This window comes from Pongo abelii, chromosome 21 (assembly GCF_028885655.2).
Source record: "Pongo abelii isolate AG06213 chromosome 21, NHGRI_mPonAbe1-v2.0_pri, whole genome shotgun sequence".
NCBI lineage: Eukaryota > Metazoa > Chordata > Mammalia > Primates > Hominidae > Pongo > Pongo abelii.
This window is the reverse complement of record NC_072006.2, coordinates 50,221,368-50,248,196: the sequence shown is the minus strand read 5'-3', so window position 1 is coordinate 50,248,196 and position 26,829 is coordinate 50,221,368. Positions and strand designations below refer to the sequence as shown.

General features: G+C 53.0%; 1 protein-coding gene across 5 annotated transcripts; it reads left to right on the top strand.

Annotated features, from left to right (window-relative positions):
• Nucleotides 1-1,033: 1,033 nt before the first annotated feature.
• On the top strand, nt 1,034-26,550 carry ZNF335 (zinc finger protein 335). Of its 5 annotated transcripts, none has more exons than XM_063720545.1 (28): nt 2,618-2,969; nt 3,640-3,890; nt 5,424-5,664; nt 6,750-6,827; nt 7,085-7,393; nt 7,496-7,633; nt 9,350-9,496; nt 11,129-11,381; nt 11,469-11,646; nt 12,923-13,035; nt 14,219-14,237; nt 14,369-14,485; nt 14,576-14,652; nt 14,733-14,893; nt 15,669-15,901; nt 17,177-17,270; nt 17,424-17,518; nt 21,244-21,503; nt 22,483-22,594; nt 22,671-23,045; nt 24,605-24,747; nt 24,827-24,981; nt 25,131-25,234; nt 25,323-25,400; nt 25,636-25,719; nt 25,806-25,871; nt 25,954-26,035; nt 26,128-26,550. In XM_063720545.1, exons 2-28 carry the CDS (start codon nt 3,690-3,692, stop codon nt 26,250-26,252), a joined length of 4,038 nt encoding a protein of 1,345 aa, XP_063576615.1. In that variant the 5' UTR covers nt 2,618-2,969; nt 3,640-3,689; the 3' UTR covers nt 26,253-26,550. The 5 variants fall into 5 exon arrangements, with proteins under 5 accessions (XP_024094651.1, XP_063576615.1, XP_063576614.1 ...); XM_063720544.1 differs by having other exon boundaries at nt 2,619-2,969; nt 7,493-7,633; XM_024238882.3 differs by having other exon boundaries at nt 2,620-2,969; nt 7,493-7,633; nt 26,125-26,550.
• Nucleotides 26,551-26,829: the final 279 nt, after the last annotated feature.

The following is a 26,829-nucleotide window of genomic DNA, read 5'->3' as shown; positions in this document are numbered from 1 at the left end:
ACAAACAAACAAACAAAACAGAAAGCACACACACTGCCTGGCATCTTCCCTCCTCTTTCCCTCTTGGCTGTTCTACATTTTTCTCAATGGTCCACTTTAATGTCCTCTGACCCAGAGCCCCTTCACTGCTTCCATAAGTCTCTCTAAGCTGGGGCCATGGAGTTCAAGACCAGCCTGGGCAAAATAGCTAGTCCCCATCTCTATAAACAATTTTTTAAAAGATAAAACACATTTTAAAGAGAAAACAAAAAAATAAAGCTGAGACCAGAACTAGACTGCGCACTCTGGAGGAACAAACCCTGGATTCACAGGCAGAATACAAGGATTTGCCTGCTTGTCTCTGTGATGGAAGGGTTCTGATATGTTGTTTCCAAGGAGCCGAGACCTTGGGCTGTTAGCTTTCCCTCTCTGGGCCTTGGGCTCGTCTTCGGTTTCATGATGAGGCTGTTTCATCTGTACCATGACATTCTGCGATCTTGTGATGCTGTGGCAAAGGCCAAGATTAGGGTTGAGTCTTTTTTTTTCTTTTTAATAGACAGGGTCTCACTCTCTCACCCAAGCCAGAGTGCAGTGGCGCACTCATAGTTCACTGCAGACTCTTACCTCCTAGGAGGCTTCAGTCTCAGTGGGGAACAGAATGAGGGTACTGTGGGGCTTTCGGAGTACCCCAACCTTGGAAGAGGTGACTTGGTCAGATGTAGGATGCACCCGACTACCCTACTGGCATGGGGGACAGATGCCTCTGTAGGGCTGAGGAATGGGGTCCACACGGGAAAACTGCCTGGAGATAGTAAAACCAACATGTCATCATGCCAGTGCTGACCTAGCTCTCCAGAGCTGCTCTGGGGCCTGGTCCTGCTGGTTGCCAGGGAAGGGGATGAGGGTCCTAACCTATCCAGAGGCCTCCTGTTCCATTCCCTCAACCCAAAAGGGAAACCTAGGAAAGAAAACTTTACCTAAGAAAAGGACCAGATAAATCCCCTCAAACACAAGTGCACACAAATAACAGCTCAAAGCACCCTTTGTCCTTTTTATTATTTTTATTTATTTATTTTTTGAAATGGAGTTTCTCTCTTGTCGCAATGGCGCAATCTCAGCAACCTCCGCCTCTGGGGTTCAAGCGATTCTCCTGCCTCAGCCTCTCGAGTAGCTGGGACTACAGGCGCGCGCCACCACACCCAGTGAAATTTTGTATTTTTAGTAGAGACAGAGTTTCACCATGTTGGCCAGGCTGGTCTCGAACTCCTGACCTCAAGTGATCCACGGGCCTCAGCCTCCCAAAGTGCTGGTATTACAGGTGTGACCCACCGAGCCCGGACCCTTTCTCCTTTTTAACAGGTCTTCTCCTTAGGAGTTTTTTGTTTGTTTGTTTGAGACAGAGTTTCCGCTGTTGTTCCCCAGGCTGGAAGGCAATGGCGTGATCTCAGCTCACCGCAACCTCCGCCTCCCGGGTTCAAGCGATGGTCCTGGCTCAGCCTCCTGAATAGCTGGGATTACGGCATGCGCCACCACGCCCAGCTAATTTTGTATTTTTCGTACAGATGGGGTTTCTCCATGTTGATCAGGCTGGTCTCAAACTCCCAACCTCAGGTGATCCGCCCGACTAAGCTTCCCAAAGTGCTGAGATTACAGGCGTGAGCCACCGCGCCCAGCCTGTTTAGGAGTTTTTTTGAGATTTTTTCCCCCAAAATTTGTATCATTCAATTAAGGAAAATAGCCTATGGAACTACAGAGACTTAGGGACAAAAACCAGAGCGCCTTACTCCCTCTTGTGCTCTTCCACTGCAAACTGCTAAAAAAGTCTTAAAACAGAAGGTGACATTTCCGGAGGAAGGACATACCTTAAGGGCAGCTGACTTTTAATTAAAATTTTTTTTCTTTCTCCACTTTTAAAGGATAGGTAGTTGACTTGTATTTATTTATTTTTTGAAACAGGATCTCGGTCTGTCGCGCAGGCTGAAGTGCAGTGGTGTGATCACGGTTCGCTGCAGCCTCAACCTCCCAGACTCAAGCGATCCTCCCACCTCAGCCTCCCGAGCAACTGGGATTATAGGCACGCGCCACCATGCCTGGCTAATTTTTTTTTTTTTGTAGAGATGGGGGTCTCGATCTTTTGCCCAGGCTGGTTTGGAACTCCTGGGATCAAGCGATTCTCCCGCCTTGGCGTCCCAAAGTGTTGGAATTACAGGCGTGAGCCACAGCGCCCGGCCTCAGCTCTATTAATGTTAACAAATATGTATACAAACCTAAGGGACAAGCATTAACTTCTTTCCATTTCCCCGACCCCTGCCATCCGTACTTGGCTCCTGAGTCCCTTTATTGGATGTGATTTTGGACCAGCCCTTCCCATACCCAGACCTCAGTTTCCCTATCTGTACAATAATTATACATTCCCTTCCCAACAAAACACATCAAACCTAACGGGCAGAGCTCGACTGGGTTGCAGCAGCGCGCTAAGTAATAAGTAATGAGTCAGGTAAAATGACTGACAACAGGAATTCCTATTTGGCCAAGCCAGTCGCCCGCGGCCACACGCTCTTCCGGGCTGTTGTAGGAGGGGCGCGGCCAAGCCATCGGGAGCCACGCCCCCCACTGGGAGCCACGCCCCAAGAGAGCGGGGCCGGCATTCGCTGCGCCCAACCCTGCAGCCCAGGGAAGGGACCCAGAATGACGTCACAACCACTTCCTATGTAACACTCCGCCAAGAGGTAAAGTAGTCCCCAACCCATAGTGGGCCCAGTGCCAAATACTGGGCGACGTATAAAATCCCAGACTCTGTTCAGACCCGATTATGGTTCTGACGCCTCGGAGCGACCTTCCGGAACACTGAAAATGTGTCTTTCCCGGGGCCAGCGGGGGAAGTAGTTCCGGCCTACAATAGTCCGATGGGTTCCTCCGCAGCAGAGGAAAGAGGATGGCGACCTCGTCGATGCCGGAGTCAGAGAGGAACGTGGCTACAAAAGCCTCGGGTGAGCTTCGGGTAGAGTCAGGCGGCCCCACCGTACCCTGCCGTGGAGTGAGGTCACACTGCGGGGATACCCGGAGGCAAGGTCCCAGGCCGGCGGGGCTGTCCGAACAGGGCCCCGGGGTCCCAGGCCCTTTAGTCGCTCTCGCACTTGCCTGAGCGGAAACCCGGCGCCACCACAAGATGGCGTCGGGCCTGGAGCACAGGCAGCGCCGGGGACAGCCCCAAGTCGCCAGGCCCCGAGACCGTCGCTGTCAGCCCCCTCCGCAGGGGAACCTGGCGGGGGGGGGGGAGCGAACCACTGACCCAGGGGGCCAGAGGGCTGTACCACCGACCCTGCAACCCGGGGGGACGCGGGGGCCGAAGGGCTGAACCACTGAGCCCGGATGGGGCTCACAGAGCGGAACGCTCCACGAGAATCGTGGGGGCGAGGGAAAGGGTCAAGATTACCAGCCATTGACCACCCTCCCGGGAAGGGCCTTAGCCTGGGAAGCACAGCTTCTCCGTCAAGTTTTCCCCGAGCTCCCCTCGCAATACACCAGGAAGCTCCGCCCCGTCGGAGACTCAGTCTTCGCATCTGCAAAATGGGCGCAGGGGTGCAAATGAGTGCGCCGTGGTTGCTGGGGCTGGGGAGATGGCCCACTTGTTCCAGCCACGGTCACCTCTCTTCGCAGAGTGAAGTCCCCAGACCCTACGCCCCGCTGTCAGGCAGCCCGCCGATCCGATGGAGGAGAACGAAGTGGAGAGCAGCAGCGACGCGGCTCCTGGGCCTGGCCGGCCCGAGGAGCCCTCTGAGAGCGGCCTGGGTGTGGGCACCTCAGAAGCCGTGTCCGCCGACAGCAGCGACGCCGCGGCCGCCCCGGGGCGGGCAGAGGCCGATGACTCTGGCGTGGGGCAAAGCTCGGACCGCGGCAGCCGCTCTCAGGTATGGACCGGGCTGTACGGCGTGGGTGGAGGCAAGGACCGCGAGCAATAGTGCCTGACAGCCAAGAGGAAACAGTCAGCAAGGCTTGTTTGTAGCTAATACTTGGTGTTTCTGGTTTACTGTGAGCCAGGCACCAAGCCAAGCCCCTAAAATGGATTTTCTCATTTAAGCTTCATACCTTGTAAGACACATACCATTTTTTCCCACATCTTATAGAAAAGGATGCCGAGGTACAGAGTGCAGACAGAGTCAGGATTCAAATCTAGGCTGTGGTCTTAGCTACGATACTACCCACAGTCCTCACACTTTGAGAGGCAGATGTCTAGGCCAGGAGTGGTAGCTCATCGCCTGTAATCCCAGCACTTTGGAAGGCTGAGGTGGGAGGATCACTTCAGCCCAGGAGTTGGAGACCAGCTTGGGCAACATAGCGAAACCTCATCTCTACAAAAAAAAAAAAAAAAAAAAAATGGCAGGTGTCCTGGGTTAAGACTGGGTCCTGCCTCCAGTTTACTGGGAGACCTCTTTGAGCCTCAGTATGCCGGCTAAAGTAAAGCAGAAATACTTGCTTTCAAGGGTGCTTGATTGTGAGCTCCCGCCAGACATCCTCTTGCAAACATTTTGTAAACCATCTCCTCCCGGCTGTACCACTTCCTAGCCGTGTGATCTTGAGCAAGCTACCCAACATCTAGCTCTGTTTCCTCATCTGTAAAGTGGGAATGGTAAATATACCTGCCTCATAGAGTTTTTGTGAGGATGAAATGAATTAACATATGCAAAGCTAATAATTAAAACAGTGCTCAGCACATTGTAAGCACTCAATAAGTATTAGCCATTCTTATATGCAAGATAATGATCATATTCAGGATATCACGTGGTAGAAGTACACAGCAGTGGTCATCACTTTGGGGTCCTGGGGTTTCATTAGTTCAGCAGAGATGGGGGCCTACCATGTGCTCAGAATGTGCTGGGCCCTGGAGATACAGCAGGGGAAAAGACAAGTTTGGTCCAGGCCCTTGTGGAGGGCACAGTCTGGCATGGAGGCTGTTAAAAGGCACAGTGAACCCCACGGTGGTGTGGTGCTGGGGACACAGGCAAGCTGCAGCACTGAGGATGAAGAAGTCCTGACTTGGCCTCAAAGTCAGCATTGACTTCCTAGAAGAGGTACCAGCTAAATGGTGGTGAGAAGGCTGGGTAAGATTTAGCCATAGGGTGATGCTGGGAAGAGTTTCAGGCAGAGGGAACGATTTATGCAAAAGCCCAATGAAAATAGCTCCCCCTGGCTGTGGCTTAGGAGTCCCTTCCCTTATTTTGGGGTATCCCCTGATAAGATCCAGGGATCCTGTGACTTTTTCCTGGGGGACTCTGTGACTGGAGGGCCTCTCTCACTGGTCCTCCGTGGGGCTGAGGGCATGAGTGGCTGCACTGACCGTGTCCTTGGGCCTGAGAGCTCTGTCTAGCAAGTGGGAGCTGGCAGGGTGCCCTGCCCCATACCCAGCTGCTAAACTTCTTCCCTCCCTGTTTCATGCCCCTCAGGAGGAGGTATCCGAGAGCAGCTCGAGCGCAGACCCCCTGCCTAATGGCTACCTCCCTGATTCATCGTCTGTGTCCCATGGGCCAGTGGCAGGGGTGACAGGTGGTCCCCCAGCACTTGTGCACTCTAGTGCACTCCCAGACCCCAACATGCTGGTGTCCGACTGCACAGCTTCCTCCTCGGACCTGGGCTCGGCCATCGACAAGATCATCGAGTCCACCATCGGGCCCGACCTCATCCAGAGTGAGTCAGGCAGAGGAGCCCCACAGGGGTTTCCCTGCAGTGTCCGGCAGCCAGCTGTGCCCACCCTAGCTGCATGAACTCAGGCAGATTACTTTCCCATTCGGAATGTGCAGAGTGGGAACAGTCACCCCTGTCTCATGGTGGTAAATGAAGATTTAATGAGACAACACGGTAAAGTTCTCAGCATAGTGCCTGGCATATGACAGACTTTCAATAAATAATATAAAGTGTTATTGCTTACCTTGTGCCTGGGACTCTTCTAAACTTTACATACAGTAGCTCATTTAATCCTCCCAGTAACCCCAGAAGGTAGAGGATGTTATGTTCACAGTCCAGATGAAAAATATGAGGCACCAAGGACATACGAAACTTACCCACTGTCACCAGCAAGCAGTGTGGGTGTCGGGCCATGAGCTCAGACAGTCTGACTCCAGAGCTGTGTCACCCAGGCTGGAGTGCAATGGTGCAATCATAGTGCACTGTAACCTCAGACTCTTGGGCTCAAGGGATTCTCTGCCTCAGCCTCCAGGGTAGCTGGGATTACAGGTGCACACCACCTTTTTGCTGGGTTGGCCAGGCTATTCTTGAACTCATGGGTTCAAGCAGTTCTGCCTCATCCTCCCAAAGTATTGGGATTACAGGCATGAGCTGTGACACATGGTGCTGTACCCACTTTTTGTTAATGATATTTATAGAGGCTATAGCACCTCAGAAAGCCCTGGAATAGTCTGGGAAGCCAACCCTAAGAAAGTGGTGCAGGAGCTGGTCCTTCACTTAGAGAAGTTTGGACAGGAAGGAGGACTTTCCAGGTTTGGTGGTCAAAGCCTGGGCAGCTGGTGTAGCTGTGGCATCTTGTGTAAGTGTGGGCCAGCTGGTGAGTCAGCATGTCACACTAGACCTCCAGACAGCCCTGCCAAGGGAGTCAACTGAGGCTCAGGGGTGACACAGCTGGTTTGCAGTCACACATAAGAGCCAGAATGAGTGTGGACCAGCCCTGCTCACAGGCCAAAGTGGGGCCCATGGGGGTGGGCCTGTTGCTGGGAACCCCTCCCCAGGAGGTGTGACCCTTCCCCATCTCTGCCCAGGCTGCATCACTGTGACCAGTGCCGAGGATGGCGGGGCCGAGACCACACGGTACCTGATCCTGCAGGGCCCAGATGATGGTAAGACCCCAGGCGCCAGAATCAGGGAGGCCTGCAGTGGGCAGGGGGATAGGTGAGGACAGACTCTGCTGCGGATTCCCTCTGTGGCCCTGGCAGGGTATCCACTGCTCTGGGTCTCAGTATTTCCACTGACAGGGTGGCCTCTGGTGGGGAATTTGGTTCTGCACTCCCTGGGCCTGCCTGGGAGGGGTAGCTATAGCTCATGGCCAGTGCTGCCCTCCATTTAACCGCCCTCCAATTGCCTCACCCATCCCCAGGAGCCCCGATGACATCACCAATGTCCAGTTCCACCTTGGCCCACAGCCTAGCAGCCATTGAGGCCCTGGCAGATGGCCCCACATCCACATCCACATGCCTGGAGCCACCTGAGGAGGAGGCACAGGGTCGGCCCAGCTCCCCAGTGCAGCTGCCCCCAGCCTCTGGTGCCGAAGAACCAGACCTGCAGAGCCTGGAGGCCATGATGGAGGTGGTGGTGGTGCAGCAGTTCAAGTGCAAGATGTGCCAGTACCGGAGCAGCACCAAGGCCACACTGCTGCGCCACATGCGGGAGCGCCACTTCCGTCCAGGTGCGTCAGTAGCAGCCTGCCTGCTGGGACTGCATGGGTAGGGGTGGGGTGCTGGGAGCCAGACATGGCAAACTTGTCTTACCCTCCCCCCACCTCCAGTAGCAGCAGCCGCAGCAGCAGCTGGTAAAAAAGGACGTCTACGGAAGTGGAGCACCTCCACCAAGACCCAAGAGGAAGAAGGACAAGAGGAGGAGGACGATGACGACATTGTAGACGCTGGAGCCATTGATGACCTGGAGGGTAGGCCATCATGGTTTCTAGGCCTGCCATCTCTACGCCCATCTAGACATACTCACTGAGCTTTCACTTGGAGGGCCAGTAAAGAGGAATTGGCACAGACACATCCACAGGTCCCTCCAGTATAAGACAGAGGAGGTTGTGCTCTGGCACCAGGACCTTTGTATGCAGTTGTGCAGGCTGCACACTGGAAAAGAGCACAGGGGGCCCTGTTCACATTTGCCCCACAGAAATAGAATACAAGTAAAGGTGCAAGAGGAGGTCCTCGCCCTGTTGCTCAGACTGGAGTGTAGCTTCATGATCGTTGCTCACTGTTACCTTGAATTCCTGAGTTCAAGCCATCTTCCCATCTCAGCCTCCCGAGTAGCTAGGGCTATAGGTGCCTGCCAGCATGCCTGGCTAATTTTTTAATTTTTGTAGAAACGGGGTCTCCCAGCCTGGACAACATGGCGAAACCCCATCTCTATGAAAAATACAAAAATTAGCCCGTTGTGGTATGTGTCTGTAGTCTCAGCTACTTGGGAGGATCACTTGAACCCAGAAGGTCAAGGCTGCAGTGAACTGTAATTGTGCCACTGCACTCCAGCCTGGATGACAGAGCGAGACCCTGTCTCAAAAAAAAAAAAAAAAAAAAACCGAAATGCCAGGCATGGTGGCTCACATCTGTAATCCCAGCACTTCGGGAGGCTGAGGCGGGTGGATCACTTGAGGTCAGGAGTTCGAGACCAGCCTAGCCAACATGGTGAAACCCCATCTCTACTAAAAATACAAAAAATTAGCTAGGCATGGTAGTGGACACCTGTAATCCCAGCTACTTGGGAGGCCGAGGCAGGAGAATCGCTTGAACCTGGGAGGTAGAGGTTGCAGTGAGTCGAGATCGCGCCACTGTACTCCAGCCTGGGTAACAGAGCAAGACTCTGTCTCGGAAAAAAAAAAAAAGAAAAAAGAAAGAAAAAGAAACAGAGTCTTGCTGAGTTGCCCAGGCTGGTCTCAAGCTCCTGTTCTCAAACAATCCTCCCACCTCAGCCTTCCAAAGCACTGGGATTACAGGTGTGAGCTGCTGTGCCTGGCCCTAAAATAGTTCAGTATGCAGTCATTATAACAATTACTGGTGAGTTTTGGCCGGGCACAATGGCTCACGCAGGTAATCGCAGCACTTTGGGAGGCTGAGGCGGACGGATCATGAGGTCAGGAGATCGAGACCATCCTGGCTAACACGGTGAAACCCAGTCTCTACTAAAAAAAAAAAAAAAAAATTATTGGTGAGTTTTTTAATACCAATTTTTTGAAATTCATTATTTTACACTTAATCATATCTCAGTTTGGACTAGGCATATTTCAAGGGCTCAATAGCTACATATGGCTGGTGGCAGCTGTTTTGGATAGGGCAGCCGTAGAGTTTGTGGACTTCAATGTTTATTTAAACTTTTTTCTAACTGGCTGTACAGTGTCTGGAGGAAGGGGTGCCTTTTCCCTATTCACATGAAGGTGCTTTATGAGCTAGTGGTAGGTGCCAGCAAGGGTAGAGTAAGAACTTCAGGGGCTCAGGGCAGGAACGCCAAGTCAGCCAGAGGAGACCAGGAGGGCTTACTGGAGGAGGCATCGCTGTGGGCTCGGAGGAGGAGTATGCAGGGGTGGGGAAGTGAGCTGGGCCAGGGGTCAGGGCTGAAAGGGCAGGTCCCGCCACTCACTGTTCACCAACTTTACTGTCCCCCACAGAGGATAGTGACTATAATCCAGCTGAGGATGAGCCCCGAGGCCGGCAGCTTCGGCTCCAGCGCCCCACCCCCAGTACCCCAAGGCCCCGAAGGAGACCTGGCCGGCCCCGGAAACTGCCCCGCCTGGAGATCTCAGACCTCCCAGATGGTGAGGCTTGGTCTTGGGAGGGGCTCGTGTGGGTGGGTCAGGAGTGTCCTCACTCCCTGCTTGTCTCTGTGGATTTCTGGGGACTGCCTGCAGGGCAGCTGTCTCAAACTGGGTCACCTGCAGGCCTCCTGGGAAAGGGGAAAGCCCTCAAAGACTCAAGCTCAAGAAACCCTGACTCAGGAAACTCTCTCGGCTTTATGGAAATGCCTTTCACTACAATTTGTCATAGCAAAAGAGAAATTTGGGACTTTATCACTGAATGCGTAAGATAAGTTTTAAATATTACTGAAATGAGAAGAGAGGAATAAGTCTGAGGCCTGGGACTATCAGAGGAGCCCTGGTTCAGAGTATTACTGGCTGGGGACAGGAAGGACCCAGCCATGGTGTGAGCACCAGCTCTGCCGCCTGCAGTCTGTGTGACTTGGAGCTTAAATCTCCAGTCCCTTTATGCATGGAGGTTATAGCAGCATGCCTTTTAGGATTGCTTAAGGGTTAAATACACACAAAAGAGTACAGTGGCAGCTGTTTATGGTTGGAGAGTTGTATTAGTATTATTATTATTATTATTATTATTACTGTTATTATTATTTTGAGACAGAGTTTCACTCTTGCCCAGGCTGGAGTGCAGTGTCATGATCTCGGCTCACTGCAACCCCCGCCTCCCAGGTTCAAGCAATTCTCGTGCCTCAGCCTCCTGAGTAGCTGGGATTACAGGCGCCCACCACCACACTGGCTAATTTTTTAGTAGAGACAGGGTTTCACCATGTTGGCCAGGCTGGTCTAAAACTCCTGACCTCAGGTGATCCGCCCACCTCAGCCTCCCAAAGTGCTGGGATTACAGGTGTGAGCCACCGCACCTGGCCTATTGTATTCTTTAGTCTCTATTTCAAAAAGGCCTTTTTACCAAGGCACATATGTATGGAAAGTTACACATATTTTGCCCGGGTCAATGAGTTTTCACAAGGTGCACACACCTGTGTAACCAAGCACCTGTATAACCCAGTCAAGAAACAGAACAATTACCTGCATTGTCTGTATGGTTAATTTTTCTAGTACATATTTACTATTTAAATACTGTCAGTGTTTTTGAAGAGGTAACAGATTTAGATCGTCCAAATGGTTTGCAAGCATGGAAGTCACATCTTCTCCCTCCTTCCCTCCCATCAGCCCTCCAGCTGCCTGACCTCCCTGGGGAATGCCAGTGTTAAAGCACTGCTATTGCTTCCCGAGCCTTAGGTCGTTCTGTGAAGTCACCAAAGCCGCCATTCTGGCCTCCCTTGGATAAATGGGGCAAATAAGACTCCGGGAGAGGAATGGCTTTGTCTGTGGATACACAGCATGTCAGTGACAGAGCCGTGCCTGGAACCCAGGTCTCCTGACTGGGAGGTCCTAGCTCTCGCCATTGCTCTAATCCATGCCAGGTCCTACTGTGCTGACAGAATGTCAGCTGTTGGGTGGGTAGTATCCACGCTGCCCTCTAACCACAGGCTGTCTGTGTCATGCGACTCAATGCACCCATCAGTGGTCTGTGATGAGTGGGTGGGAGGATATTTTGGCTGGCCTCTGGTCCACTTGTCTACGTCTGTCCTGGTGTGTCAGTGGCTGGCTTATGACCTGGCATGTCCATGGCAGGTGTGGAAGGAGAGCCTCTAGTGAGTTCCCAGAGTGGACAGAGCCCTCCAGAGCCACAGGATCCCGAGGCTCCCAGCTCCTCAGGCCCAGGACACCTGGTGGCCATGGGCAAGGTGAGCAGGACGCCTGTGGAAGCTGGTGTGAGCCAGTCAGATGCAGAGAACGCAGCCCCCTCCTGCCTGGATGAGCATGACACTCCGCCCCGGCGCCGAGGTCGACCTTCCAGGCGCTTCCTAGGCAAGAAATACCGCAAGTATGTGGAGCAGAGGTGAGGGCGGGGCAGGCATGTGGTTAAGCCACCAACCCCACCAGACCTTTCCCCCACACTCTCATCCCGCAGGTACTATTACAAGTCGCCCAAACCGCTTTTGAGGCCCTTCCTGTGCCGCATCTGTGGTTCTCGCTTTCTGTCCCACGAGGACCTGCGCTTCCACGTCAACTCCCATGAGGCTGGCGATCCCCAGCTCTTCAAGTGCCTGCAGTGCAGCTATCGTTCCCGCCGCTGGTCCTCGCTCAAGGTGCGGGAGCCAAAGAGGCTTGGGGCTCATGGGAGGGTGAAGAAGGCAAGCAGAGGCCAGCTGGTGCCACTGAGGGAGAATGGAGTCACAGAGCATTCGGGGTCATGCTCTCCTGCTGCTCTTCAGGATGCGTGTCTGGCTCACTGGCGCACCGAAGAACGCTTAGCTCCTCAGAGCCTGCGGGAACGTGGGGAGGGGCTGGGAAGGGCTGCCACAGGCAGTTTTGCAGGCGGCACAGTGCACAGCGGCAGCATATCTTCACCACCACAGATGCCGTAAAACTGTTTTCGTCTGATTCCATGTGTTAGAAAGATTTCCAGCAGATGGCAGTCATGTGTCTCAAGAAAAGGGTTCCTTTTAGGCCAGGTGCAGTGGCTCGCTCCTGTAATCCCAGCACTTCGCGAAGCTGAGGCAGGTGGATCACCTGAGGTCAGGAGTTTGAGACCAGCCTGGCCAACGTGGAGAAACCCCGTCTCTACTAAAAATACAAAATTAACTGGGCATGGTGGTGCATGCCTGTAATCCCACCTACTCGGGATGCTGAGGCAGGAGAATCGCTTGAACCCGGGAGGCGGAGGTTGCAGTGAGCCGAGATCGCACAACTGCACTCCAGCCTGGGCAACAAGAGCGAAACTCCGTCTCAAAAAAAAAAAAAAAGGTTCCTTTTTCTCCTTAACCCAAGCTACCATGTGGCGTGCAGCAGCCCTGAGCCTTTTATGCAGTAACTGGATAATTAAATCCTTATTGCAGCCCAATGAGGTCGTAGGTGTCCATAGTCCCATTCTACTGACCCCCAGGAAACTGTGGCTCGGCCTGGCCAATGTGCAAGTTGGCAGCTGTGGGAGAGGGTACTTTCAGGCATGGTGGTCAGAGTGAGCCCCTGTGCTCTGTGCACGCTGTGCTGTGGGCTGTTCTCTGGGTTCTGCAGAGAAGATGTCCCGTGACGCAGTGGAAGAGGTTGGAGGCTGTGGCACCATGCTGCCTGGCTTCAGCTCCAAGCTCTGCCATCGCAAGGTCCCTCCACCCTGAGACTCAGGTTCCTCCTTTGTCAAGTTGTGAGCCAGCACAGAGCCTGGCACAGAGTGGGTGCTCTCGCTGGGGACAGTCCCCGGGCCTTCCTAGGTTTTGACCCTTGCATCGGGGTGTATTGTCCACACGCCTGTGTTCTGTGAGCTGCTCCCATAGCAACCCTAAGGCTGTGGCCACAGGCATGGTGGGGACGGGGATGGGAGAGGAGGCCAAGCCCCAGCCCACCATCCTTTTGTCTGTCTCCCAGGAGCACATGTTCAACCACGTGGGCAGCAAACCCTACAAGTGTGACGAGTGCAGCTACACCAGTGTCTACCGGAAGGACGTCATTCGGCATGCCGCTGTGCACAGCCGGGACCGGTCAGTGTGGGGGTGGGAGGGACCTGGGCAAGAGAGGCCAGGTTGGGTGGGGAAGTGGAGGCCCGGGATAACCATGGTTCCCACTTACCGCGCTCCTGCTCTGAGCCAGCCCCATGTGCTGCACACTATAGGCGTGAGCAGAAAGGCAGTTCACCCCAGTTTATTTGGCTTAGAACAGGACAGTACCAGGACCTTGAGGTCCCCACCTCAGCCTCTTACCTCTTGTGAGCTTTAGTTTCTCATCAAACGGGGACAATTGTTGAGGGGATTGAAGGAAATTGTGTACCTAAAGGAGTTCAGTAAATGATCCAAGATCTTCCGGACTCCAGATTCTACTCATCTCTCACAGGGCTGAGAGTGCACCTGAGACAGAGAAACACAAGTTCTTACGCGCCTAATGATTGCTCACAGGATTATAATTCAATCCTGAGCTTCAGGAAGGAGTTCACTTCATGAGAGGTGGTGTGTGAGCAGAGGTTGGAGACAGATCCCCTGGGACAGTAGCTCCAGCTGTGTGTGTGGAAAAGCCAGCCCAAGATGCTTTAAGGTTTTTTTTTTTTAAATGAAAAAAAAAAAAAAAAAAGGTTCTGTGGCTAAGTAAGATTAGTGTAGGTTCACCAGCTTGCAGAGCTGTTCAACACCTCTTTCCTGCAGGATTTCTTAGAGCTTTTATTGACTGATTGACAGAGTCTCACTCTGTCACCCAGTCTGGAATAGAGTGGCACAATTACAGCTCACTGCAGCCTCAACCTCCCAGGCTTAAGCGATCTTCCTGCTTCAGCCTTCCGAGTAGCTGGGACTACAGGTGCTAACCACCACACTTGGCTAACTTTTTATTATTTACTAATTTTTTTTGTAGAGATAATGTCTTGCTATGTTGCCCAGGGTGGTCTCAAACTCCGGGCCTCAACTGATCCTTAGAGCTTTTAATATGCAAATAATATTTTGTGATTGATAGAAAGAATGTACCATTTCACAAATATATTTGAGTGCAGAATATGTTATTTACAGCGTGCCCCTTAGCATTTTCCCCAGTGAACTCCAGCTGGGGAAGCACTATTCTAAGAGAAAGGGGCCTTGGCAGGGAGTAGGCTCAGAGCTGAGGCTGGGTCTGTTCAGTGTGAGAGGGTCTAGAGTGGGCTTGGGGAAGCTCTGGTCTAACTCCTCGGCCTTTTCCCCACAGGAAGAAGAGGCCAGATCCGGTGAGTCTGGGGTGCTGGCCTGGGAAGAGAGCCTGCCCAGGGGTTGTTTATGGGGGTGGGGACAAGAGGGGAGGTTTTATCCTCCCTCCTCCACTTCTTTCTCCATCTGGCCCCTTCTTATGCCTTCCTAGACTCCAAAGCTGAGCTCTTTCCCCTGCCCTGTGTGTGGCCGTGTGTACCCCATGCAGAAAAGACTCACGCAGCACATGAAGACGCACAGCACTGAGAAGCCCCACATGTGTGACAAGGTGGGTGGGAGCCAGGGTTGGGGCTGAGAGGAGGGCCTTCCCTGGGTAATGGAGGGTGATCGCCGTCTCACTGCTTTCCACCCCTCACAGTGTGGAAAGTCCTTTAAGAAGCGCTACACCTTCAAAATGCACCTGCTCACGCACATCCAGGCTGTTGCCAACCGCAGGTACATCCCCTTGGAGGCCCCTGGGGACGGGAGCAGTCCCCAGCTCATCACTGAGCTTCCCTCCCTCTAACCGCCTCCAGGTTCAAGTGTGAGTTCTGTGAGTTCGTTTGTGAAGACAAGAAGGCACTGCTGAACCACCAGTTGTCCCACGTCAGTGACAAGCCCTTCAAATGCAGCTTTTGTCCCTATCGCACCTTCCGAGAGGACTTCCTGCTGTCCCATGTGGCTGTCAAGCATACAGGTCAGGCTGGACACACCCCAGCCCCACTCACCAGCCCTCAGTTCCCTGTACCCCCGATCAGAGGCTTAGCTCCCATCCTCTTCCTTCCCCCTCGGTAGCCCCAGCCACAGAACAGCCCAAGTCCTTCAAGTGTAAAGAGAATTTCCCATGGGCGTATTCACCCTAACCTGAGCCTGGGTTCCTGCTTGGCTGGTTGTTCTCTGGATGGCTCTGGGCCGGTCACTTGCCCTCTCCGAGCCTTCCATATTTATGAAATGGGGGAATCAGAAGTGCCTGCCATATGGCTATGATGAAAGTAAGTTCCATTTATTCCTTGAGCCCTGTGTGTGCTGGCGCTGGGGCTGGAGAGGAGGCTCTTCCAGACCCTGCCTTGCCAGATGAAGCTGCAGAAGCAACGCCATTGGCTTGGCCCACAGAAGCTGCACTGCAAACATTGTTTCTTTGGTGCCTAGCTCCCTGGTCAGCACACTAGGGGCGATTAGAGAAAAGGAGCCAGGGGTTCCCTTAGCCAGAGTCCTGTGATGACCCACAGGAGCTTGTAGTCACATGACCTTGCAAATAGGCACGCACAGGAAGGCTCTTGAGTGCAGCGGGCAGCCCTGATTCATTTCTGTCCTGGGCCACCAGAATGGACAGTGGCATATGTTTGCCTACATACGGGAATGAATCGCTGGAAGTGAGTCAGTTGGAGAGATCCTTAGGGTCAAGAAAGGATTCCTGGAGGGGGTAGGCTAGGGATGGGCAGACTTAAGCATGCCCCAACATGTGCCTCCAGGGGCCAAGCCCTTCGCCTGTGAGTACTGCCACTTCAGCACACGGCACAAGAAGAACCTACGCCTGCACGTACGGTGCCGACACGCAAGCAGCTTCGAGGAATGGGGGAGGCGCCACCCTGAGGAGCCCCCCTCCCGCCGTCGCCCCTTCTTCTCTCTGCAGCAGATTGAGGAGCTGAAGCAGCAGCACAGTGCGGCCCCTGGACCACCTCCCAGCTCCCCAGGACCTCCTGAGGTAAGGTCGGGGCGTGGGTCAGGATGACAGAGTGAGGCCGCTTCTCCCAGCCCCAGCATCATTTGCACATTGAGGTGCAACAAAATCATCCCTGCCTCTTGAGACTGTGGTAAAAACTCACTGAGTCACACGTATGCCAGCCCTAAGCTTAGAGTAAGGGTGGCTTTCTAGTGCTGGTAATAGAGAATGGAAACACCAGTAACTTAACTGTGATCATAGTTTTTATTCTCTCTTATACAAGAATTCCACAGGTCGGCAGTCTAGGGCTGGTGTGGTGATTATACAGTCATAAGGGAATAAGTTCTCAGTATCTTTGCATAATCATCTTAGGCATATGACTTTCATCGTTGTAGTTGCCTCATGGTCCAGTATAGCTGCAGGAGCACCAGCCTTCTCAGCCACATCCCAGGCAGGAAGCAGGAGGAAGGGATGGGGGAGAGGCAAAAAGGATACCTACCATCTATCCATCATTCCTCATGAACTGCACCTGAAGATCGTTGCTTAGTCATGTGGCCACACTTTACCTAGCTGCAAGGGAGGCTGAGAAATGTCTTGGAGCTGGGTACATTGCCACCCTGGTGAAAATCAGAGTTCTGTTAGCAAGAAGGAAGAGGAGGATGGACTCAGGATAGGTAGCTAGCAGTCTCTGCCACGTGAGCTGACACAGTATCCCTGGAAAGATGGACCACATGACATGCTGGTAGATCACAGGCCCTGGAATCACACAGTCATGGGTTCAAGCCCTCACCCTACTATGTATTAGGAGTGGGATTCTTGGCCAGCCACTTCACCTCTCTGAGCCTTAGTGGGTTCATCTGTAGCACTGAGCTGGTATATTTCGAAAACTGGTTATGGGCTGGGTGTGGTGGCCCATGACTGTAATCCCAGCACTTTGGGAGGCCGAGGTGGGTGGATCACTTGAAGTCAGGAGTTTGAAACCAGCCGACCAACATGGAGAAACCCCGTCTCTACTAAAAATATAAAAATTAGCTGGGCATGGTGGCGGCCACTTGTAATCCCAGCTATTCAGGAGGCTGAGACGCAAGAATCACTTGAACCCAGGAGCAGAGGCTGTAGTGAGCCCAGATTGAGCCATTGTACTCCAGCCTGCATGACAGAGAGACTCCATCTCAAAAAAAAAAAAAAAAGAAAAGTGGTTATGAAGATGAAACAAGCCAACAGATGTAAAATGTCTGGCAGATCAGAGGCGCTTGGCAAATGGCACTTGAATCTGGGCGGGCCCCTCTCAGGCGTGGCCATATCTCCACCCCATAGATACCCCCAGAGGCGACACCTTTCCAGTCATCTGAGGCTCCTTCACTGCTCTGTCCTGACACCCTGGGTGGCGCCACCATCATCTACCAGCAAGGTGAGCTCTGTGGGAAGATAGGCGCTCATGGAGGGTAGGAGCTCTGAGTGGGGCAGGGGCAGGTCGTGCTGGTGGGGGCTGGAAGATGGGGAGGGGGTGGTATTGGGTGCCAGTTTTCTAGCACTTTGTCAAGCTTAGTCCCACCCTACCCAGGAGCTGAGGAGTCGACAGCAATGGCCACGCAGACAGCCTTGGATCTTCTGCTGAACATGAGTGCTCAGCGGGAACTGGGGGGCACAGCCCTGCAGGTGAGCTGCCTGGGAATCTGCTCCCCTTCCCAGCTACCGCAGGTACCCAGCCCTGCACTGGACACTGGGACTAGAGGAAAACAGTGTATCAGAGCTTTTCCGCCCTTGGGAGCTCCCAGGTAGTGGAGGAGACAGATCCGCTGAAGTCTGGTGGGCAAACACAGAGAGGAACAGGCTTTGCCACGGAGGCCGCAGGGGTATCCCGTCCATTCTCCAGAATCACTGGTGACCTCTGCCAGGTGGAGCAGTACACACTGCCCCTGCGGCATCTGGGGCCCTGTTCTTGTTTTGTCTTCCTCCCACCTCTGCAACCACCATGTGCCTGTGGGTGCCCCCACAGGGGTCTGAACTAGCTTTTCCATCCACAAGAGCGCCCTCATTCCGGGACACCTACAGCCTGCAGACCCTAGGGCTTCCTCTAGATCAGACCACTCTCTCATGTTCCAGGGGTCTTGGTTCATGCACCTCCCCAAAGTTAACACCTTTGCCCCTCCCTGCCCTCCCCCTTCACATCTGGCCTGGTCTCCAAGGCAGAGGGAAGTTTATTAGCCCCTCCTGTTTCCCAGCCTCATGAGAAGATGGAGAGTGTGTTTTTAAGATGATGAATTCCAGAAATCATAATAATTTAGTTCATGGCAGTTAGGGGTGTATAGAAGTTTTACATTTTTAGATAGGAAAATTTATCAGTCTTTTATAGTTTTCCCTTTGGTATCATCCCTAGAAAGACTCCCCCAACTTGTATCCCAAGGTTATATAAACATTCATTTATATTTTTTTCTTAGGGTTTTATTTTTTACACTTAAATCTTACTCCACCTGGAATTTATTTCTGGTGTATGCAGAAAGGTAGGGATCGATTTTTTTTTCCCAGAAGTCATCCGATGTGGTATCTTCCCCTGTGGTTTGAAGTGTCCTTCTTCTCATATACTAGATTCCCAAATATGTAGGAATCTGTTTCTAGACTTGAGTTCTGTTCTATTGATTTGTCTTCTGTTCCCATGCCAATCTCACGTGGTAGAGTTTTTCTGCTTACAAAAGCACATGCTTGTAAAAGAAACAAAATGGGCCTGGCGCGGTGGCTTACGCCTGTAATCCCAGCACTTTGGGACGCCAAGGTGGCTGGATCACCTGAGGTCAGGAGTTTGAGACCAGCCTGACCAACATGGAGAAACCCCATCGCTACTAAAAATACAAAATTAGCTGGGCGTGGTGGCACACGTCTGTAATCCCAGCCACTCTGGAGGCTGAGGCAGGAGAATTGCTTGAACCCAGGAGGCGGAGGTTATGGTGAGCCGAGATTGTGCCATTGCACTCCAGCCTGGGCAACAAGAGCAAAACTCTATCTAAAAAAAAAAAAAGAAAAAAAGAAACAAAATGAACATTAGGAAATGTTTCAGTAGAAGGTGAAAGTCCTTGGCATTTCTCCCTTCCCCTCAGATACCCAGTAAATGGGTTCAGAAGAATTTCTTCAGGGCTTTGTTCATGCTCATACTAACACCTAGACCTTTGTTCCTTAAAAAATGGGATCACATTGTTGCTGCTCCTCAGCGTCATCTTTCACTTAACAGCATGTGATGCACGGCCTGGCCAGCACCTGCAGTTACCCTCATTCTCCTAAGATCTCCATCTTGCATCTCTGTATCATTCCATCACATGGATGTTCTCAGCTATAGTTAGGCAGTTCTTTATTGGCGGGGTTCTTTCGTTTTATATTAATTCAAGCAGTGCTTCACTGTACATATATTTTCAGTGCTCATAATTTTTTTTTTTTTTTGAGATGGAGTCTCATTTTGTCACCCAGGCTGGAGTGCAGTGGCGTGATGTTGGCTCCCTGCAACCTCCGCCTCCTGGGTTCAAATGATTCTCCTGCCTCGGCCTCCTGAGTTGCTGGGATTACAGGTGCACGTCACCACACCTGGCTACTTTTCTGTATTTTTAGTAGGGATAGGGTTTCACCATATTGGCCAGGCTAGTTTCGAACACCTGACCTCAAGTGATCAGCCTGCCTTGGCCTCCCAAAGTGCCAGGATTACAGGCATGAGCCACCGTGCCCAGCCAACATTTTTGTAGTATTTTTAAAAAGCCTCCTACAAGAAGAATTAGTGGGTCAGAGGGTATGGTGCAAAGCCTTGTAAAAAGATATGCCAGTATACATGGCCACCAGTAGGGTATATTTCCCTGCATTCATGCCAATACACTGGGTATTATCAGTCTTTATAAATTTTTTTTTTTTTTTTTTTTTTTTTTTTGAGATGGAGCCTTGCTCTGTTGCCCAAGCTGGAGTGCAGTGGCGCGATCTCGGCTCACTGCAACCTCCGCCTCCCGGGTTCACGCCATTCTCCTGCCTCAGCCTCCCAAGTAGCTGGGACTACAGGCCACCACCAACACGACCGGCCTTTCTTTTTCTTTCTTTTCTTTTCTTTTCTTTCTTCCCTTCCTTTCCTTTCATTTATTTATTTATTTATTTTTAGTAGAGATAGGGTTTCACCGTGTTAGGCAGGATGGTCTCGATTTCCTGACCTCATGATCTGCCCGCCTCAGCCTTCCAGAGTGCCTGAATTACAGGTGTGAGCCATCACGCCCGGCCTCAGTCGTTATAAATCTTTACCAATCTCACACTTGTAATCCCAGCACTTTGGGAGGCCAAGGCAGGAGGATTGCTTGAGTCCAGGAGTTTGAGACCAGCCTGGACAACATGGTGAAACCCTGTCTCTTAAAAAAAAAAAAAAAAAAAAAAAATTAGCTGGGTGTGGTAATGCATGCCTGTAGTACCAGCTACTTGAGAGGCTGAGGTGGGAGGATCGCTTGAGCCCAGGAGGTTGAGGCTGCAGTGAGCTGTAATCGTACCACTGCACTCCAGCCTGAGCAATACCCAGTCTCAAAAAAAAAAAAAAGTAATTGTGTGACCGTAAATGAGGTTGAACTTCTCTCTGTATGTTCAGAGACCATTTTATTCCTTTTCTAAAGTATCTGTTTGTGTATTGTATCTGTTTTTCTATTGTTAGCTTTTAGTTATTGCTTTGCAGGAGCTCCATGTATATGAGGGAAGTCCACTTTTTATGAGTTGTTAAATATCCCCCAACCCCAATTTCTTTGTTTTTTGGCTTCATTTTATGGTTAATTTTGCTCTAGGTTTTATCTTTCTCTGTCATGATTAGAAAAATCTCCCCGCCCCAATTCTAAAATACTTACCTACATTTTATTTTAATATATTTAGAGTTTTATTTATTACATTTTAATCTTTAAACCATTTGAAGCCAACTGTGGAATAAGATGTACGCTGGAGCTTTTTTTCTAAGTGATTTGTCAGTTGTCCCCAGTGTTTCTTGACTGCAGCACTGCTGGCATGTTGAGGCAGATACTATTGTGTGGTGGGGCAGTTCTGTGCATTATGGGGTGTTCAGCAGCATCCCTGGCCTCTCCCCACTACGTGCCAGTACCATCTCCCTCCTGCTGTGATAAGAAATGTCTCCAGACATTGCCAAATGTTTGTGGGGCACACAACTGCTCTGCCCTATTCCTGTTGGTCTATTTCCAGTTGCTGAGTGGGATTTGGAAAGCCAGAGTATATTTTAGAAAGAACTTGGGCTATTCAAATGAGTGGTGGCAGCACTGGTCTGACTAGAGTGTGTGGGTGCATCTGGGACACTGAGATGGGAGAGGCATCTTGCATACCCGCTCCTCTGCCACAGATGCCTCCCATCCTGCCCCCTGGTGCCGTTGCAGGTGGCTGTGGTGAAGTCGGAGGACGTGGAAGCAGGGTTAGCATCCCCTGGTGGGCAGCCCTCCCCTGAAGGTGCCACTCCACAGGTGGTCACCCTCCACGTGGCAGAGCCGGGGGGCGGTGCAGCAGCCGAGAGCCAGCTAGGCCCTCCTGACCTACCGCAGATCACCCTGGCACCTGGTCCATTTGGTGGGACTGGCTACAGTGTCATCACAGCACCCCCTATGGAGGAGGGTACATCAGCTCCTGGCACACCTTACAGGTGAGACCTGCTGCCTGCAAGGCCCCTTTCAGCTTTTTGTAGGTGTGGTCAGTCAGTCCAATTTGGGCCCTACCCAAGCCTAGTTGGCAGGAGGCAAAAGTCCCAATACACATCAAGTGATTAGTGGTGGAGTCTACCCTTCTCAGGAGGTCAAGAGCTACCATTTTTTAGCCACTTAGATATTCCAAGCACTTGGCACTCATGATGGGACCTAAGCCATTCCCATGAGACCCAGATTTCCCTTGTTTTACAAATGAGGAAATGGGCCAGGGAGGTTAAGTGACCAGCCTTAAACCACACACGCAGTAGGTGAGATTTGAACCCTGGTCCCCTTGGTTCCCATGCCCAAGTGCTCTTCTTGGGTGATCCCAGGTGTTCTCCAGTTCTGACATTCCGAGCAAGCTCAGGCCTCTTTACCAGCATTGAGGCCTGGCACCTGCACTTGGCTTCCCTACAGTGAATGAGCTTGGGCAGGCATGTTTATGTTCACCAAACTCTTAGGCCATCTGAGGAAGCCCTGAATCCAAGTGCCAAATTGTTCAGCTGGGCTGGGAGTCAGGATCCCCGGGCCCATGCCCTTGGCCAGCACCTGGGCGGCCAGTCTCAGCATTTGCTCTCTGCTCTTAGGTAGCAGGTCCTCGTTAGCCCTGCCTCCTCCACTAGCTCCTGGTGGTGGATTTGCCGTTTGCTACTGGTTGGGTTGGACCCCTTTGCCTCACTGTGTGCCCCCAACCTCGCCATGTTTACCGAGGACAAGGATTACCAGTTTTTGAGAAGGACCTATGCTTGAGTTGTAATCATTTACAAGAGAGATGGTAGAGGGTCATTTGGTAACAGGGCAGAGCCACAGGTGAACCCTGGGCCCTTCTGACTTGAGTCCATCTGTGGTGACAGTCACTCCTCAGTTGATGCCTGTTGCTTGGGGAAGGGGGCTCCTGTGGCCCTCCATCTTCTCCTAGAACCCTCTCTGTGCCCACAGCGAGGAGCCCCCAGGAGAGGCAGCCCAGGCTGTGGTTGTGAGTGACACCCTAAAAGAAGCTGGCACCCACTACATTATGGCTACTGATGGTACCCAGTTGCACCACATTGAGGTGAGGCTTGGGGATGCCAGCCACTCCCCCACCTCCCTCCCCTTTTCAGCACCTCATGCTCCCTGTCTCTCCACAGCTCACCGCAGATGGCTCCATCTCCTTCCCAAGTCCAGATGCTCTGGCCTCTGGTGCCAAATGGCCCCTGCTGCAGTGTGGGGGGCTGCCCAGAGACGGCCCTGAGCCCCCATCTCCAGCCAAGACCCACTGCATAGGGGACTCCCAGAGCTCTGCCTCCCCACCTCCTGCAACCAGCAAAGCCCTGGGCCTGGCAGTGCCCCCGTCACCGCCATCTGCAGCCACTGCTGCATCAAAGAAGTTTTCCTGCAAGATCTGTGCGGAGGCCTTCCCTGGCCGAGCTGAGATGGAGAGTCACAAGCGGGCCCATGCTGGGCCTGGTGCCTTCAAGTGCCCTGACTGCCCCTTCAGTGCCTGCCAGTGGCCCGAGGTCCGGGTAGGTGCTGGTCGCTCCTGTGTCTCTGCTGTCATTCATTGGGCCACTCGTTTGTATAACAAACCTTTAATGAGTGCTCTTTCAAGCCAGATCCTCTGCTCCCCTCTGAGTGGATGAGATGGGTCAGAGATGACTCCGTAAGGTCCCAGCTCTCAGGGTGTTGGTCTGGTGGGGAGGCAAACCAGACACAATGTGACTAATGCCAGACGCAGTGTCCCGAGTGTGAACCAAGGGTGCCGGGCAGAGAGCAGGTCATTTGAACTTGAGCGTGCTGGGGAAAATGCCACAGAAGGGATGGCCAAGCTGGGCCTCCAGGAGCAAAGGTACAGAGGTGTGTGACAAAGGCATGGCTAGGAAGACTGGAACGTCTAGAACAGGGGTGCCCAACCCCTGGGCCATAGACCAGTAGTCATCCATGGCCTGTTAGGAACCAGGCCACACAGCAGGTGAGCAGCAGGTGGGCAAGCATTACTGCCTGAGCTCCACTTCCTGTCACAGCAGCTGCATTAGAGTCTCACAGGAGCACAGCCCCATTGTGAACTGTGCATACGAGTGATCTAGGTCACACACTCCTTATAAGAATCTAACTATTATCTGATGAACTGAGGTGCAACAACCTCATCCCAAAACTATCACCCTGCACATGCCATGAAACAGTTATCCCCCATAAAACCAGTCCCTGGTGCCAAAAAGGTTGGGGACACTGGTCTAGAATACTGAGGGCACAGAGGTTCGACGCGGTTGGGGAGCCACCATGGAGGTGAGTGGGCCAGTTCTGGGGCAGGTTCACAGCCCAGCTTGGGGCCTCCCTGTTTGCCTGAGGATTTCGTTTTCAGATCCAGTCATGCACTGCATCCTCTCCAGAGGTTGGAGGGAAGCAGGGCCTAGATCCCCACCCTACAGATGCAGAGGTGAAGGCCCTATCAGGCCTCAGCCTTAGAAAATCAGGGCCAGGGCCGGGCACGGTGGCTCACACCTATAATCCCAGCACTTTGGGAGGCCGAGGCAGGCAGATCACCTGAGGTCGGGAGTTTGAGACCAGCCTGACCAACATGGAGAAAACTCATCTCTACTAAAAATACAAAATTAGCCAGGTGTGGTGGCGCATGCCAGTAATCCCTGCAACTTGGGAGGCTGAGGCAGGAGAATCGCTTGAACCCAGGAGGCAGAGGTTGCGGTGAGCGGAGATCACGCCATTGCACTCCAGCCTCTGGGCAACAAGAGCAAAACTGTGTCTCAAAAAAAAAAAAAAAAAAAAAATTCAGGGCCCGATGGGACCTCCACAGGTCCCCTCATTCAACACCTGTGTTACATATGGGTAAAGTGAGATTTTCCAATTGACCTAATGATGGAATCTATGGCCTTTCACTCTTAGGACACAGCAGCACCAGATGTGGATCCGGCTTGGCATTTCTACCCAGCTTCTTGTTAGTGCACAGGATTTTGGTTTTCCCAGGTCCACTTTGCCTGGTTCCCTGACCAGCTGTCGGCAGGGACCCAGGGATTTGTTGCCATCTGTCCTGACCCAGCCAATGCCCCCAACTCTGCCGTCTCTGCAGGCACACATGGCACAGCACTCAAGCCTGCGGCCCCACCAGTGTAGCCAGTGCAGCTTTGCCTCCAAGAACAAGAAGGACCTGCGTCGACACATGCTGACTCACACCAAGGAGAAGCCTTTTGCATGCCACCTCTGCGGGCAGCGGTGAGGCCAGATACTGGTGGGTGGGGACTGCTGAGCATGTATGGTGGAGCTAACCTGCGCCACCTTTCATCCCCCTCAGTTTCAACCGTAACGGGCACCTCAAGTTCCACATCCAGCGGCTGCACAGTCCTGATGGGAGGAAGTCAGGAACCCCTACAGCCCGGGCCCCTACCCAGACCCCAACCCAGACCATCATCCTGAACAGTGATGACGAAACACTGGCCACCCTGCACAGTGAGCTGCCCCTGGGGCCACAGGGTGGGCACCAGGGTAGATCCAGAGACTTGGGCCACTGCCCCAAAAGGCACCTCTGGGCACAGTAGAGGCTGGGGCATTGCAGGTTTTCCTGGACCCCAGGTGAGCATCCTCTCCTCTCTGCCCAGCTGCACTCCAGTCCAGTCACGGGGTCCTGGGCCCAGAGCGGCTACAGCAGGCACTGGGCCAGGAACACATCATTGTTGCCCAGGAACAGACAGTGACCAATCAGGTAAGAGTCAGGACTGGGGGCCCTGTGGCCAGCAACAGGCAGGGGTTGGGGTAGAGAAATGAGGCTAGAGCTGGCTTGGTCCTGGCAGGAGGAAGCCACCTACATCCAAGAGATCACCACGGCAGATGGCCAGACCGTACAGCACCTGGTGACCTCCGACAACCAGGTGAGCTACTAGCTACTGTTGATCCCCTCAGCTGTGACCTCCTATCCTTCCAACCAAAGACCCACCTCGGGGAGGAATGATACTTTCCAAACCACCCCTTCGGGGGTCCATGCTTACCAACAACTGCATTGTTGCCGGTGGCTGTCCCTAGTCTTCCACTCTGCCTTCTTAGCTAAGCTCCTGGCGAGTGGGGCCTCAGCACCTGCCTCGCCATGCCCGCCCCCCCCGCCAACAGGTGCAGTATATCATCTCCCAGGATGGTGTCCAGCATCTGCTCCCCCAGGAATATGTTGTGGTCCCTGAGGGCCATCACATCCAGGTAGGCCAGACCTGGGATGAGGGTGGGGTGTGGTGAAGGGCTGCATGACCTCTCCCTAGGATCACAGCTTGGCTTCCTCTCTGCAGGTACAGGAGGGCCAGATCACACACATCCAGTATGAACAAGGAGCCCCGTTCCTTCAGGAGTCCCAGGTAGGGCCCTGGGGGGACAGGGAGACCTGGGGCACAGGCAGGGTTTCTCCAGGCCAACATCTTATCAGCTTCTCCCCTCCAGATCCAGTATGTGCCTGTGTCCCCAGGCCAGCAGCTTGTCACACAGGCTCAACTTGAGGCTGCAGCACACTCAGCTGTCACAGGTATGGAGCTGGATCCTGAGGAGCATGGGGCTGGGTTTGGACCCAACTCCTGAGCCTCCGGCTCACCATACTTTCCCCTCCCCTGGCAGCAGTGGCTGATGCTGCCATGGCCCAAGCCCAGGGCCTGTTTGGCACAGAGGAGGCAGTGCCTGAACACATTCAACAGCTGCAGCACCAGGGCATCGAGTACGACGTCATCACCCTGGCCGATGACTGAGCCCCAAGGGCCCAACACAGATCATGGATTTGTGGCCAGCCCTCCTGGGGGTAGGGGGCCACCAAGACTCACCTCCCTCTTCATTTAGGATCTCCAGATACTGGATAGCCAGCATCCTCTCATTCCTAGGGAGCCAGACCTGTGCTGTTGGGGTTAGGGGCAGCCATGGGCCCCAGCCAGGACGTGCTGGGTGCCCCAGCCTGCAGGCAGGCTTTGGGAGAGAAATTTATTTTTGTTTGGGTGGACCCACCAGCCTGTCAGTCTCAATAAAGGGACTGGAGTCCAGTCCTGAACAGCTTACTTTGTCTGCTTGCTGCTGCAGCCTGAACCAGGCCAGGTCTTGTGAGGTGGAGGCTGGCTGGCTCCACAGCGTGACCTGCCCTGCCCTGCCTGTTAAGTCCGGTGATCCACCAGCAGGGCAGACCTTTGCTGCAGAGGCCTAGCAATGAGAGAGGTGCCTGGTTCAGAGACAGCTGAACCAGCGAGAGCCCCAGCAAGCACCTTCACACCTGCTTCCTCCCTGGGTCCTAGGGAGCATGCGCTCTGTGCCTACAGATCCTGAGGCTGCTCTCCTGAG

Bases quoted from the DNA above. Each gene is read 5' to 3' on its own strand.
- ZNF335 (XM_024238883.3), top strand. From the start codon at position 3,690: ATGGAGGAGAACGAAGTGGAGAGCAGCAGCGACGCGGCTCCTGGGCCT. The intron at 3,891-5,423 runs GTATGGACCGGG...CATGCCCCTCAG, and splicing joins ACCGCGGCAGCCGCTCTCAG to GAGGAGGTATCCGAGAGCAG. The intron at 11,647-12,922 runs GTGCGGGAGCCA...TCTGTCTCCCAG, and splicing joins GCCGCTGGTCCTCGCTCAAG to GAGCACATGTTCAACCACGT.